Source organism: Anser cygnoides, chromosome 1, assembly GCF_040182565.1.
Source record: "Anser cygnoides isolate HZ-2024a breed goose chromosome 1, Taihu_goose_T2T_genome, whole genome shotgun sequence".
NCBI lineage: Eukaryota > Metazoa > Chordata > Aves > Anseriformes > Anatidae > Anser > Anser cygnoides.
This window is the reverse complement of record NC_089873.1, coordinates 126,389,449-126,403,205: the sequence shown is the minus strand read 5'-3', so window position 1 is coordinate 126,403,205 and position 13,757 is coordinate 126,389,449. Positions and strand designations below refer to the sequence as shown.

The 13,757-nt window shown below is 37.8% G+C and overlaps 1 protein-coding gene across 9 annotated transcripts in view; it reads left to right on the top strand.

Annotated features, from left to right (window-relative positions):
- POLA1 (DNA polymerase alpha 1, catalytic subunit) overlaps positions 1 to 13,757 on the top strand; it is a 203,792-nt gene that overhangs the window by 166,604 nt on the left and 23,431 nt on the right. The window contains exon 37 of one of the 9 annotated variants that reach the window (XM_066980536.1): positions 5,624 to 5,655. The exons of the other annotated variants lie outside the window; for them this stretch is intronic. Coding sequence (XP_066836637.1) covers positions 5,624 to 5,640 — 17 coding nt within the window. The 3' untranslated portion in view covers positions 5,641 to 5,655. Of the gene's footprint in view, positions 1 to 5,623; positions 5,656 to 13,757 lie in introns of those variants that run through there. 9 annotated transcript variants of the gene reach the window in all.

Sequence of the window (13,757 nt, the reverse complement as noted above, 5' to 3'; positions counted from 1 at the left end):
CTGCTGGTATCTCATCTCTAGACAGTATTGCTGAGACTTCACTATAGTGCTCTTTGTTATCCAAGCAAACAAAATACTTTTCTTTCAAGTACTTTGTCTTCCAAACATGTTGTTTTGAAGAGATTATAAAATACTAATATTCATTAATTTAATCTTTCAGTATATCCTTAGAAGCACTGGCTCATTCATGTGTTGTTCTGTAGAGGAAGATTTTTGAACTACTTTTAAAATTTTGAGTCACTTTCTTACGTGTTTTTAAACTTTTCTCCAAACAAAAAGTATTCACTGAAGGATTTGACCCTTTTGAAGTAGTGTATGTAAATCTTAAGTTATCCTTCCATAATGATCATATGTTTTTATTACCAGTTTGATGTTGTAATGTATCTGTTTTTCCTCCATTCTATTTCTGCTCGTGGGGTCTTTTTGTTAAACCTACGGAATCTAAGTAAATCTCATTATACCCGCTGTATGTCTATGTAACCCTTTTTCTGAACACTAAGCTTAACAGACTGTGACATCTCTCTTGGAGTTAGGAATTCTTGTGAATTATTTTCTCTGTCTGTGAATGAAATAAATAGAAATAATAAGTAACAACAGCTGTGATACGTCCACAATGTGGGATGTCTGTGGCATGACAGGATTGCATTTGCTGTGGCTCATACCTCTAATAAAGTAGTTTTGATTAATGAAGTTGTTTTTCATGCACGTTGTGTGTAATGTTGCAGGTGGGATGAAGCAGTTGGCTTAACTAACTGACTCCTCCTGAACTGGAATGGTTATTTGACTTCTTCAAATAAACACCCTGCTGCTACTGATGCCTTTTTTCTGTGTGTGGGAAAAATATCTTCTCCTTTGCTCTTCAGGATTTTTTTCCTACCTAAATATATAAATACATGCCAAGTTGTTACAGCCTATGCAGTAGGCTATTCTATCTAATGTAGTCCGGCTGCTTTATCAGTTCTCTCAGGAGTGTCTGTAAAGAGAAAATATTCTTTAAAGCTCTTTCTTCTTCATTGTTTCTTTATCTGCAACTCTGGCATTTTTCTTATAGAGACTTTGGTCTTTCTGGTTTCATCTGTGTTAATAAGTTTGGGGTTTTGGTGTTGCTAAATACAAGTTAGAAGCAACAAGGCTTCTTTTAGTGACTACTGCTTCTCACAGCAGTAAGCTCTTTTTCTCTAGTGGAAAATGCAAGACTAGCATCTTTTTCCTTTTATAAGATTCTTAAATTTGATGGATCTGGCAGTGCACTCAAAAAAAATAATAATCCTGTCTTTTAGATACTAGAATTCTGACATTGATGCTAATTTATAAAAAAAAAAATATTTCAGTAGAAATTGGAAATATAAATATAAACAATTTAACTCTGTATAATCCGTTCAGTATGTGTGTGCCTAGACATCAGAAGGGTAATATAAACGTAAGGTTTTAAAGAGATTTAAAAAAAGATACAATTATCTGTATGATTTTTAAGTCGCATAAGAAATGTATTTTAGAACTTGCCAGTGATGGCTCATAATCACTTTGATATTTTGAGGAAAATGGTAGCTTTAAACAGATGATACAGAATTTATTTTTAAAAATGTATTGTGCTTATACAGTTGATGGCTTTTATTTCCATAATGTTTTTTACTACATAATTATACATCTTAATTACGTAATTACCGTCATAATTATTATGTAATTACATGTAGTTCCACTAATTACAAAATCAGGAAGTGTAATTATCTACTAAAAACTTTCTGAAATCTTATTTGTTCACTAGAGATTATTTAAAAGACCAGTGACCTACTGAAGATGGTATACAGTGTTATACATAATGCCAATTCTCCTTTTCCTGTTCTTCATAACCTGCATAGTGTGAAAGGGTTGTAGAAGGGCTTGCATGTCTTTAATTATTATTTCCCTTAAAATTAGTTTTGAAACCTTGTCTGTAATGCTGACAAATTTGCCTCTTCAATTTTGTCATTGACACGTTTTGTTTTTGAATTTTGAAGGTTCTGTAGCTGGAGTTACAGAAAGTTATGTGCTTTCGGTTACCACCTTCCAAACTTTATTCGTTGGAGTTTGGTTGAGCAGATCTGGTGTGGGTATCTGCTGTTAGCTATGAAGTTGATTGGGAAAATACTGGTTATGGCCATGTATATGTAGAGTGAAGCCTTGACTTCACTGAAGACAAGGGGAATGCAGCTGACTTCTCATGGACCAAAAATTTAATTTCTTGAGTAAAACTGCTTTTTAAAAATTTGTTTTTCCTGTATTGATCTATGTTCAAATTCATACTCATTTCTTACTATCACACGTACTTAATTTATAAATATGTCTAATAGTGCCGTTTGAAACCACGGTGGTTTACTGCATGGTGAGAGAAGAAAATTAATATTCAGGACATTTTATGGCTGTTTTGTCCTGATCTTTTATTAAAATTAAACAGATGAAAACTCTGTTAGTATATATTAAATAAGTCATGTAAGCATATATTAAATAAGTCATAAGCCTACCTTTAGTAGACTGAATGAAAAGGGTACTGTAAAGTGTTATATTTGCTGATTTTTCATTCTGTAACACTGTGCTGTGCCAGAATGACATCAGGAATACAAATCTTTCTCTTAAATTCATCATAACAGCAAATATACATTTATTACATTACAATATCAAAATACAGAGAAACACCAAGGGGAAAATACATCGAGTAACAGGAAACAGAAAGAATGTGAAAGCGGTGATGCAAAATGTAAATGATCAGAATTTGTGATGCCAATAAAAAGGGAGAAAATTGTAATCAGAAGGGAAAGGGTCAAGTGAAGAAAGTAATTTACTGGAATCATGAAGTGAAATTTCTGTGGGACGCTTTAAGACTTAATACTTGGTATCCATGTGTATCTTTGTATAATTCTTCTATGCTTATAAAAGGCAACCATTTTACTGTATGCTTGCCAGGAACTATTTTAAGCTCCCGAATTTGGCCTGGGTCCATAGGTGATGTGAATCTGTTGTCATCTTGATGTTAAATGTAGTTACTTCAGCTTGTATCTACTGAGCATACAAGTCTCAAGACCAGTTTGAATTATATTGACCTTTAGAAGAAACACACAGATGCATTATTTGTGAACACAGACAGAAAAAACAGGATCCTTACTTGATCTCCAAGATTTAAATTAATACTGCAAATAAAATTATTTTAATTATTATACTTACTGAAGCATAATAACTGCACAGGAGACATTTCTTTTGAAATATCTTTCTGTATTCTTAAAAAACAAAGCATTTATGTCAAAGATGTGATGAAAATGTAGTTATGCTCTTTTCTCTAAGAAATGGGTGGAGATCAAGTCTTTATTAAGGGCTGTGAGGCTATGTAAAGAACAGCAGTATGGAAAATATTTCTTTTATTCTGTAGGACACGCAAAAATGGTACATGATATTTGTACAAAAATGCAGCATATTACAGAGAAGTGTCTCAGTGCAGCTTGAATTTGGTTTATTAAGTCAAAAAATTCTTCCATTCCTAAAGGAGTATTACATTTTTTGTCATCTCCCCATCAGAAAAATGTGGTGGTGTCAACTAGTAGAAATTTATCTGTTGGGGGAGAGCATGCTCAAAGCCCTGGGTATTACTGCTGTGAAGATAAAGAGTGCACAAGAAACTATTTGGACGTATTTCGCAAAAGTGTGCGAGACCTCGGCTGTTACCTCTTTGACTCACAACCAGTGCCTCCACTTCCACAGTTTTCAAGTCCCCTCTTTTAGCAAAGAAACATTTTTTTTTCCATGATAGAGACTAGTTTGATGAGATTGAAAGAGAGAGAACCTTTTTATTTAGTTAGTTTTAAGTTATTTCCGGTATCGACTCATAATAATCTGATTACCAAATGTCATGTTCCAGGCCAGTATAATTCCTCTGGTTTTTGAGAGCAGAGTAGTGTTCTGTGACAGATCAGAATTTGGCTCAGCCTCGAAGAAAAAATCCAACAGAATTCCCTTCCGTCGTGACCCGCTTCTGTGACGGGGCTTAAAAGGGGTCGCTGATGTGGGTTTGGGAGCTCTTTGTTTGTTTTTATCCAGCAGAAATTAGTTGGGAAGAAGTTGATTTGATCCTGCCAGGATTACATCTGTCAAATCCATATCAAAATGTTTTCCTATGTTATATTATTTAAATCAGAATATAATAATGTAATTATTTTGACATGAAAACGTTGCGTGCTGTAGCATTTCCACTTATCTTTAAATAGACATTTTTCACTTTGTGAGAGATGCACGCAGTAAGACAAAACAAAAAATGAATAAAAAGGAGTGAGTGACAGCCTAAGCTGGATTATTTAGATGATAAAAACAAATAATATTTGACATTAATAGAATTTTGTGGAGTTGGAATTAAAACATTTGCCTTACTTATGGTATTGTTTCATATTTCTAGTGTAACAACGTATGCAGCGTAAATGACTAGCAGAACATAACAGCAGCATGTTTATCAGATGAATATTTGTGTTAGAAATCGTGTTACGTATTTTGGGGGGAGGGCAAAGGAATAGTAGAGAAACTTAAAAATATGTCTTAGTTTTGTACTGTTCATGAATCATATACATGTGTATTCATCTAAAATTTGATTTCTTTTGATTGATGTATTTATTTACTTTGTGCTAGAGCAGAGCCTGTAGTTTGAAACATCCTTAATGAAAAATAGCTAGTGGCGAGTGACCAAACCAAACATAGTTAATATACTTAATAAGAACATGGAGCTACTGTTTTTTTGATCAATGATGGTTAACTACATCAGGACTGTGATGTAGAAAAATTTTATTATTCCTTACTTTAAATTACATATAATACAGGAATCGATGGATTTGAAATTGGCTGTCATGCATGCAATTCTGTGATAACTTGACACAGTTCAATTATTTGAAATAGTACTTAAGAAGTCAAAAGTGCAGCTTCTTGTTTGGAAAAAAAGTATTCCCATAATTCTGCAAAAGCAACAGATGTTGGAACATAAAAATATATGCATTTGGTGAAGCACAACCACTGCAACTCTTCTTGTAGCGCATTTATAGGGAGGAAAATAAATAGCTTCTTGTCTGAAAATTTAGTTTCTGAAAATATGGATGCAAGTTTAAAAACAGTATTTCTATTTTTTCTGCTTCTGTACTCTGAAGACTTATCTGCTGTTTCCCAGTTTAAGCCAAACTTCAAATACCACAGCGAAACAATATTTTCTTGGTGTTTCCAGAAGAGGGAAGCTGTGGTATTGTTCAGAAATTGCAGTAAAGTATCTGTGCCTTTTTGAACTTCTGTATAAGATCTGAGGTCTCCAGTTCATTTTGGTTTTATTGTATTGCTTTAACAAATTTTAAACATGAAAGGAAGTATTCAGTCAGAAGTTCCTATTTAGACAAAACACGCATTTTATTTCAGTATTTAGTCTTGTAACACGTGAGTGTGCTAGTGTTCTGTAGTTACAGAAAGGATCCTTTTTGCTCTGTTTGATAGGATTTACGATTTTTTGATGTGCACAGGTATTCTCTGCCCTACCAAGTGACTGCAGATGCTGCACTGACCAGTAGAGCATAGGTAACCTTTTGGTTTAAGCTGTCCCTCCCAACACCCTCTTTTGCTGATTTTTCAGGCACTGGTGTAACATAGCTGGCTGCTGCTCTCACCACTTCTCAGCTTCCAGGTATCTAGGCTGCCAAGCAAAAAACTCTCCACCTCACTCACGGAGATCTGGGGTTTGCTTAGCTCTTCCAATGTGAAGTTATGTTTCAAAAAGCAAAGGTCTTTCAAAGTGAAAAGGAAGCAGCAGTTCAAGCTGTGGCAGCCACTGTAAGATGCTTCTCTTGAAGCCCAGTGGGGTAGGTACCTCACACGTGTAGTGTAGGAGAGCAGTTTTGGTGGCTGTGGTTTACCTCGTGGAGTACCAGTGAAGCCTTTTTCTCTTTCTTTCAGTTCTACTAACTGCTTTTTAGGGGGTATATATGATAATCAGGACAGTTTTGTTTTTGTTTTTAAAGTGATAGCAATGCTAGGCTTTCAGGAACCTCCCACCACTCCTTTTTTACTTTTAATTGTTTAAGATACTTTGGGTAATGTCTTCTACTTTCCAGCTCTTATCAGTGTATAGTGTCACTTACTACAAATTTTAGAAACACATCTTTCCAGGGATGTAGGTGCTGGTGCTTTACTGTCACTAAGGCCCTAGGCCTACCTTCAAGTTAGCACCCTTTAAAAAAAAAAAATGTGAAAGGAGAGTAATGGTACACTCGTGCTTTTCAATGGTATAAATAGAAATTTATAAATGGAGGATAAATAAAAGAAGGGTAAGATATAACCACAGATTAACAAGTGGTAAGGTAATGTCAATAGGCCATTTCCGTGGTAAAGCTTTACAATGGACATTCACGCCTTAGGGTACCTTTCAGTTATCTGGCTGTGTGCCTCTACCCTAACTGTGGAAACAGTAGTTCAGTGGTTCAATATCACACTTCAAAAATATTTTTGAAGTTTTCCCCCTTTCATTTACAAGGGGGAAAAGATAGGTTGTGGGTTTTATTTGTTTGGTCTTTGCTTCTTAAGAGACAGGGGAAGAACTTGCAACTGTCACATCTAAGTCCATGGCACTATGTTGGTACCATAATCAAGAGCATGACAGAATATTGTTGTTGAAGTAACTTTTTAATAGACTGTCTTAGAGATTTAAGTTGGTTTGTTTAATAAGTTACATTTTATAAAGGAAAGGAGAAATGCCCGTATTGAATTACACTTGAGGAAAGAGTGCCAAGGAAGAATAGAGACAAAAACAAACCAAAAAATCCGGTTGTTTTAAGTGATCTCTTAACGAGTGAATCTGACTAAAAACAAACAAAAATTCGCAACACAGAAAATGTAGGAGAAATTCCTGAGAAACAGAAATGTTGAAAGATTTGGAGAGGCAACAATAAAAGAAGGCAATTTGCAGTACAGCTTGACAATGAAATAGTCCATTGCAAAATGTAGCCTTTATTTTTTGCGTTGCTTGAACCCAATGAGGTTAAATTTAAGATCTGCATTTTTAGTGGAAACTCCCCAAACTTTTGATTTCATTGTTGTTGCACCTGCTATCCTGTGAGAAGATTTCTTGATGAGGGAAGTGTTAAATAAGATCTGTATGTATACATTATTAAAAAATACTGCATGCTGTTATTACTGCATCAAGTCTTAGATGGGCATCTTCCAAAGAGTTCTAGAGTTAGAGCAGCTTGAGAACAGGTCATGTTGTATTGTCTTGTACTGGATGTGATAAGTGGGAAAAGGAAAAAAATCTCTGGAACAGTATGTGATAAAGAAGATTTTATCCTCCTCTAACCATAAAATATGTTTTGGGAGGAAGTCTCTCTTCTCTGCAGATATCAGCAATTTTACAGATGGAGTACATCCTTCTTGGGAAGTTTCTTCAGCAGTTGCAAGCTGATGTTTTTGTGATGTCTCAAGTAGGACAGTATTTCTGTTGAATAGGACATTTTTGAAGGCTATTATTATGATAAAGCATGTTCTTAGCATAATTCAGATTGGTGTATATACTTTGGTTTTAAAAATGGAATTCTACTGCAGAGTGTGAACGACAAGCGGCGCTCAGGAAAAAAGATGCTGTTGAACATACATAGAAATCTTTAAATTTAAGGCTTTCCACAATGTGGGTGCTGTGTGTCACCAACTGGGTCTAACTAGGAGAGGCCCAAGGAGTGCCCGAAGGTCAAACAGACTTTAATTAGAAAGCAAAACTCTCCGGTGCAATATATCCCAATTATAAAGATAATATAAATCACCACCGTGGCAGGCCTTTTATATAGTAAGAAGCTACTGTTATCTTTTCAGCTGATATACATTGTCTTTTAAAAAAAAAGAGACAGAGTGATAAGTTAGGAAATGAGCAATGGCAGGCAACAGCAGTAAGCTCAGGAATGAGCGGGAGGATGCATAAGGGTTTTACTCCCTTTAGAGGAAATCCATCTGATGCTTTGCTTTACACTTAAATGCAAAGGTGGGGACGTGAGTGAACAGAAGATCCTTCATCTTTCCATGGGTAGGATTTTCTGCCCAACCATAAATGATCCACCACTGGATATGCCGCATAAAGTGTTGTGTACATGGAGGTATTTGAGCTAAAATTTGTCCCTTGTGCTACACGTGCAACAGTGAGGTCCTAGTAGAGATGAGGTTTGAATACTCCTAACATAAGAAACAGCTCAAAAAGCTCAAGGGTTACAGTCCAGTGGAGTGACCAAGAGACTGCAAACGTCTCCTTCTACTGGCAGTGATTATATGATTTGCTAATGTTTGTATGGACACAAGAGAGGCGCACAGAAGATACCCATTCAGTCTTAGCAAGAGAATCACAGAATGATTGAGGCTGGAGGGTGCCTCTGTAGATCATCTAGTCCAACACCCTGCTCAGTCCACTACAACGTGTTACTCAGGGCTGGCCCCGCTCAGTATTTCTATGGCTGGAGGCTCCATGGTCTCTCTGGGCAACTCGTTAAACCATTTGACCACAGTTGCAGTAAAAAGGGAAGGTATTGCATTTATGTGGAATGCCTTGTATTTCAACTTGTGCCCACTGGCTTCTGTTCTGTCATTGGGCACCACTGAGAGGATCCTGGCTCTGTCATCTTCGCTGCCCACGTCAGGCACTTGATGGAGTCCCCAGCCCCAAGCCTTCTCTCATCTAGGCTGAGCAGTCCCAGCTCTCAGCCTCTCCTTGTGTGTTTAGGTACTTTAAACCCTTAATCACCTTTATGGCCGGCCTTTCACTGGACTACCTCCAGTATGTCCACGTCTCATACTGGGGACCAGCACTAGACCCAACACTCCAGGTGTCTTCCAGGGCTGAGCAGAGGGGAAGGAGCACCCACCTCGACCTGCTGGTGATGCTCTGCCTAACACAGTCCGTGGTACTGCTGGCTACCTCTTCTGCAAGAGCTCATTGCTGCCTCACATTTAATGTGTTACATAGGTACTTGAGAATATAGGCACCATGTGAATGGGGGCTCTACTGTTCTCTTTCTGTCTAGCACAAAAATGTTGTGCCACACCAAATGTTAGTAGTGGAGGACTCTCCACCAGTGTATGTCATTCACCTCCACTGACTTTGAGGTCTGCAGTTCAAGTGTTCACATGTGTGTTTGTCAGCCTGTGCTCCTCTGTATAGGGGAGAGGAACAGGCACTTCCAAAGCATGGCTTATCTAATCTCATTTATACTAGGCTGGTATGGATCACACCTGAGAAATGCCTCTTCTTTGCTTCATTCATTATAAAGGAGAGCCAGGGTGACTGATTCACATCTAGAAAGCAGTATTCCTAGAAAAATTATGCTAGGGACATAATTCATGAATTCACCCTGTAGATGCCAAATGTGGAAAATTGTTACTTACAGCACGCCAGTCTCCTCAAAGAATAAAAAATAACACCAAAGTAGTTTCCATTATCCTTCTGCAGTTACAACCTCTGTTGACTAAAGCAAAGTGAGAAGAGCGTGTCATTCTGAAACAAACTGCTTCTGCATCCCAGCATAATCTATTTCTAAAGTGGATGTAGTTAATTGTAAAGACTCAGGGAAAGGCATCCAGTCATAAATGTTAACCATGAGAGAATGCTGAAACTCCCACAGCTCTGTCAGGAAAATCTGCCATGAGGTCTGCAAACCAGCCTTTAAAAATGAGGTTCAGAACAGAGATCTGGCTTCTGTCATGGCAGCAGGCTGTTGTTCTGTGGTTATTTGGAGAGAAACAACGGGTATAATTCTAAGCCCCTAATATTTTTCGAAGGGACAAACCTGGAGACTAAACTTCCTGTATGGGGTCAGTTGGAAATTAATTTAAAATCATCAAGGTGAAAAGCCATTATATATTAATAGCTGTTCTTTACCCACGAAAGATTTTAGCAGTTAAAAGCCAAATCCATCACTCTCTGCTTTTTCATATTCAGTAAATACAGGGATTTTGATAACTCCAGACAAACTTGTCCCGAGGAGGAGTTTAATATTCTACAGATCATAGCACATAATCTTTCTTCTTTCTGCTTGAATGTCAAGCATGAAAAAGGGAAAAAATACATTTACAAAGTTGATTTAAGAAAGCTGTTGAAAATATATTTCCTTATAATAGAGCAGCCTCGGACAATCCATTATTTTATTTGTAGACCCTCTTTAAGATGTAGAAGACAAAAGGCACGCATGGATTTGTAAGTGTATCAAGTTAGTACAGTGAGATCAAAGGCTATCTCTGCATGAGGGACTTTGCACATTCTCTTCCAGATCAGCTGCAACATCAAGGACAGGAAAATCTGCAAAGCATTTTGTTTGCTATGTGTTCAATCTCCTGTCATCTGCTAATGCAGTCTTTGTCAGAAAGTACTTAATGTTGTGGTACCCAAGTAACCTGCTTCCCTGTTTCACTTCCATTGTTCTGCTGAATACATATCTCTTATATTCCCTGCTCAAAATTGCTGACTTTTCACAAATTGGCGATGATCAGTAGACATGCTTCCCTGCAGGAGAAAGAAAAAAATATATATATTGACATCCGAGTAGTGGGGATGGTTGTATCAATGGGACGGAGTGTATTGTTGTGTCCTTGATGTATTACGGGCAGCTGAGCATGTGATCTCACACTATTTCAGAATGGATGGCCTTATGTTGCCGTCGAAGGGCAGGACAGAGGATACAAATCGTTGTGGAGCATATGGGAGGGTGGGGGGCTTCACAGAGAGAGAACATGCTGGCCCCTGTGTCAGAACAGCTGCAGGTGTGTTTGTCAACTTCTGTGTTGTCTTGTGGGTGAGTTAGAAGGATTCAGGAGAAGTATACGGGGAGAAATGGGGAAAAAAATGTTGTTTAAAGAATCAAAAAACTTAGGTTTTCTTGTTCTTTTGAAATTGCCCCATGCGTTAGAATAATGAATTTGTTAGTGTCGCTGTATGCTAAGCTAGGACAGGGGTGATTTTCCACAGCGCTGAGCCCTGGGGGTTTGTTATCTTCCCAGCTGCTTTTGCCCAGTGTTGCAAGTTGAAGTTATCAGGGATTAGTTTGTCGCCCTTGGTTTGTGAAAAGCTTGGGTTTTTTTCAGGATGTTTGCTCAAGGTGCTTTCCTGAAGAGGGTATTAGCTTGCATCAGGAGTGGACAGTCGTTACCTGGTGACTTGCCTTGTGCATTTTGTGAAGCATAGCAAATTATTTCTTGGATTTCTTGATCTTTGAACTGTAATGAAATTAGGAGCAGGTAATACGAGTTTGCCAGCGATGACTTTCTTTGTTCCTCCAGCTGATTTCGTACGTGTGCAGGTGATGCAATCTGCACAGTACCAAAAGCGCTCCCTTGCAGCTAGGATGCAGGACCATGGCAGGGGAGAGGAACCTGGGAGTGGCAGAGGAACAGATACCATCTTCCTGTGCGTGCTGACATAGTTCTTGGATATTGTTTGTGCTGTTAGCATACAGAGCTTGCAAACCAACCTCTGTAAACCAGGTGGGAGTGGGCAAAGTGGATGTTTGTGGTCCCAAGTACTAGTGGTAAAGCTGCTAGAGAATCACAAAATGGTTTGGGATGGAAGGGACCTTAAAGCCCATCCAGTTCCAACCCCTGGCCTGGGACACCTCCCACCAGACCAGGTTGCCCAAAGCCCCATCCAGCCTGGCCTTGAGCACCTCCAGGGATGGGGCATCCACAGCTTCTCTGGGCAGCCTGTGCCAGTTTTAACTAATACCTAATGTGTATCTACCCTCTTAGTTTAAACCATTACCCCTTGTCCCATTGCTATGTACCTATAGCTATGGGTCCTGTGAAAGCAAGTGCTGGAATATTTTGATGATGTTCTTGACGAGCATGATATAAGCCTTCTCTGCATGTGGTCTGAAATAAGCCTGTGTTGGGCAGCCATTCCAGAAATCTGCCAAAAAACTAAATCGTTTCTTTCTGGAATTACTTGTATCACTAAGACTTGTACATTCGTCTTGCCCCTCTCAGTCACTTAAACATATAATGTAACGTAGGCAGAGGTTTATTAAGTGTTTGGAGACAGGAGATGGACTCCACAATCCTTGTGGGTCCCTTCCAACTGAGGACATTAAACGATTCTGTGATTTTATTTTGAGAATGTAAAGTGCTACCTTTCTGGATAGAAAGGAGATACGCTTTTTTTATCTTTTTTTTTTTCCTTATGCTTTGGGATCTTTGTTGCCTCCTAATGTTTAAAATAGTGCGTGGGAAGTAGGTGAAGGTGAGTAAGGTTGAAAATAACAAGAAGTTAGATCTCAGGTGTTTGAGGTTGTCTGTCACAAAAGCTCAAATTTTTAAAATGTTGTTATAATGTTGATGTGTCGCTAGCAGCTTACAGCTTAACTTAGGATATAGCTAGCTTCTATCAAATACTAGAACAAAAAGTCACGACAAAGTTGTGCCATGTGTTGATTAAAAACAGATCTGTTGGTATTTCGAGACTTTTTGGATGAAATGCCTCATGTGGTGGTTGTTCTTTGACCAAGGGTGTGGGCTTTGTGGTTTTGTCATAAGCAAAATAAAGCAACAGTATTTAATTCTGGCCACATGCTTCATCCAAAATTAGATCACAAACAGCATTTTTATTTTGTTTATCGTTGACCTTCTGTACAGCAGCAGATGCTTTAGTCTGTTGTCACCTTCCCTGTTTTAGTGACGGTTTTTGACAGAGCAATTTGCTTTCAGGTGTCTTGTTTTGCTTGTATGTATGTTGTCCTTATGCCTGATGTTTTGGGAAAGTCATTTCCTCAACTAGGCAATGGTAAAGATTTGAGTAAGTAAATGGCACTTGAATTCCAAGTCTTCCAACAGTGCTGATGTGCTGATACACCAGATTATCATTCTCCAGAAAAGACTCGTCTACTAGTCATCTCCTGTTACAATCTAGGATATGTTTTGGATAATTCTGCTTGATTTGAAATGCTTTCAAAAATTTCCTCTCATGCAGATGCTAATTAGCGACTGAATGAAAGAGTGAATGCAGTCTGGTGAGGTGCTATTCCATTTGTAAGTTAGTTTCAGTCTTGTTAATCAGAATTGGTTTCAGTAGCTTCTGGAAAAAAGAAAAAATCGTTGCCAGCAAAGAACGTGCAGCATCCAGGGCTAAAATCCACAATTTTAAGGTATGGCAAGCATGACAGTTATGATAGATAAGACAACATTTCTCTTACTATTTTTTTGGGTAGGAATTAATGAGATCTGTGTGTTTTTAATTCTGTGAATTACATGGGAGCTTGTTCCGCTTTTGAAAGCATGTATTCTTTGCGTAAGGCAGGCCTTTGTACCAACTTATTAGTAATCTGGATTTATTTGACTGCAGTCAAGTATGCATATTTAATATGTGCAAGAGCTCATAAAAATCCATTTAAATTTGAAATACAATTGAAACACCTCATAAGGAGCAGTCAAACCTACAAAGTCTAGTTACAATGGGTTATTACTGCTAGCGCACTACCAGACTGCACCTTTTTATTAGAGATTTGACCTTTCTATTTGAATTTTCTGGCTCTTGTGCTTTTAAGCAATAACTGGATGTTTAAGACGCTTTTACTAGGAAAACTACTTTCCCCTATCTTTTTTTCTTAATTCTGCAGGCCTTTAAACTGTTTTTGAATATTTTAAGAGTTTCTGATTGTGTAAAAAACGATTAATTGCTTTTGAAAGCAGGCCATGTTACCAGCTGTTGATAGGTCTGCTTATATCTCTTTTCAGTGTTTTTGTGAACAACTGAT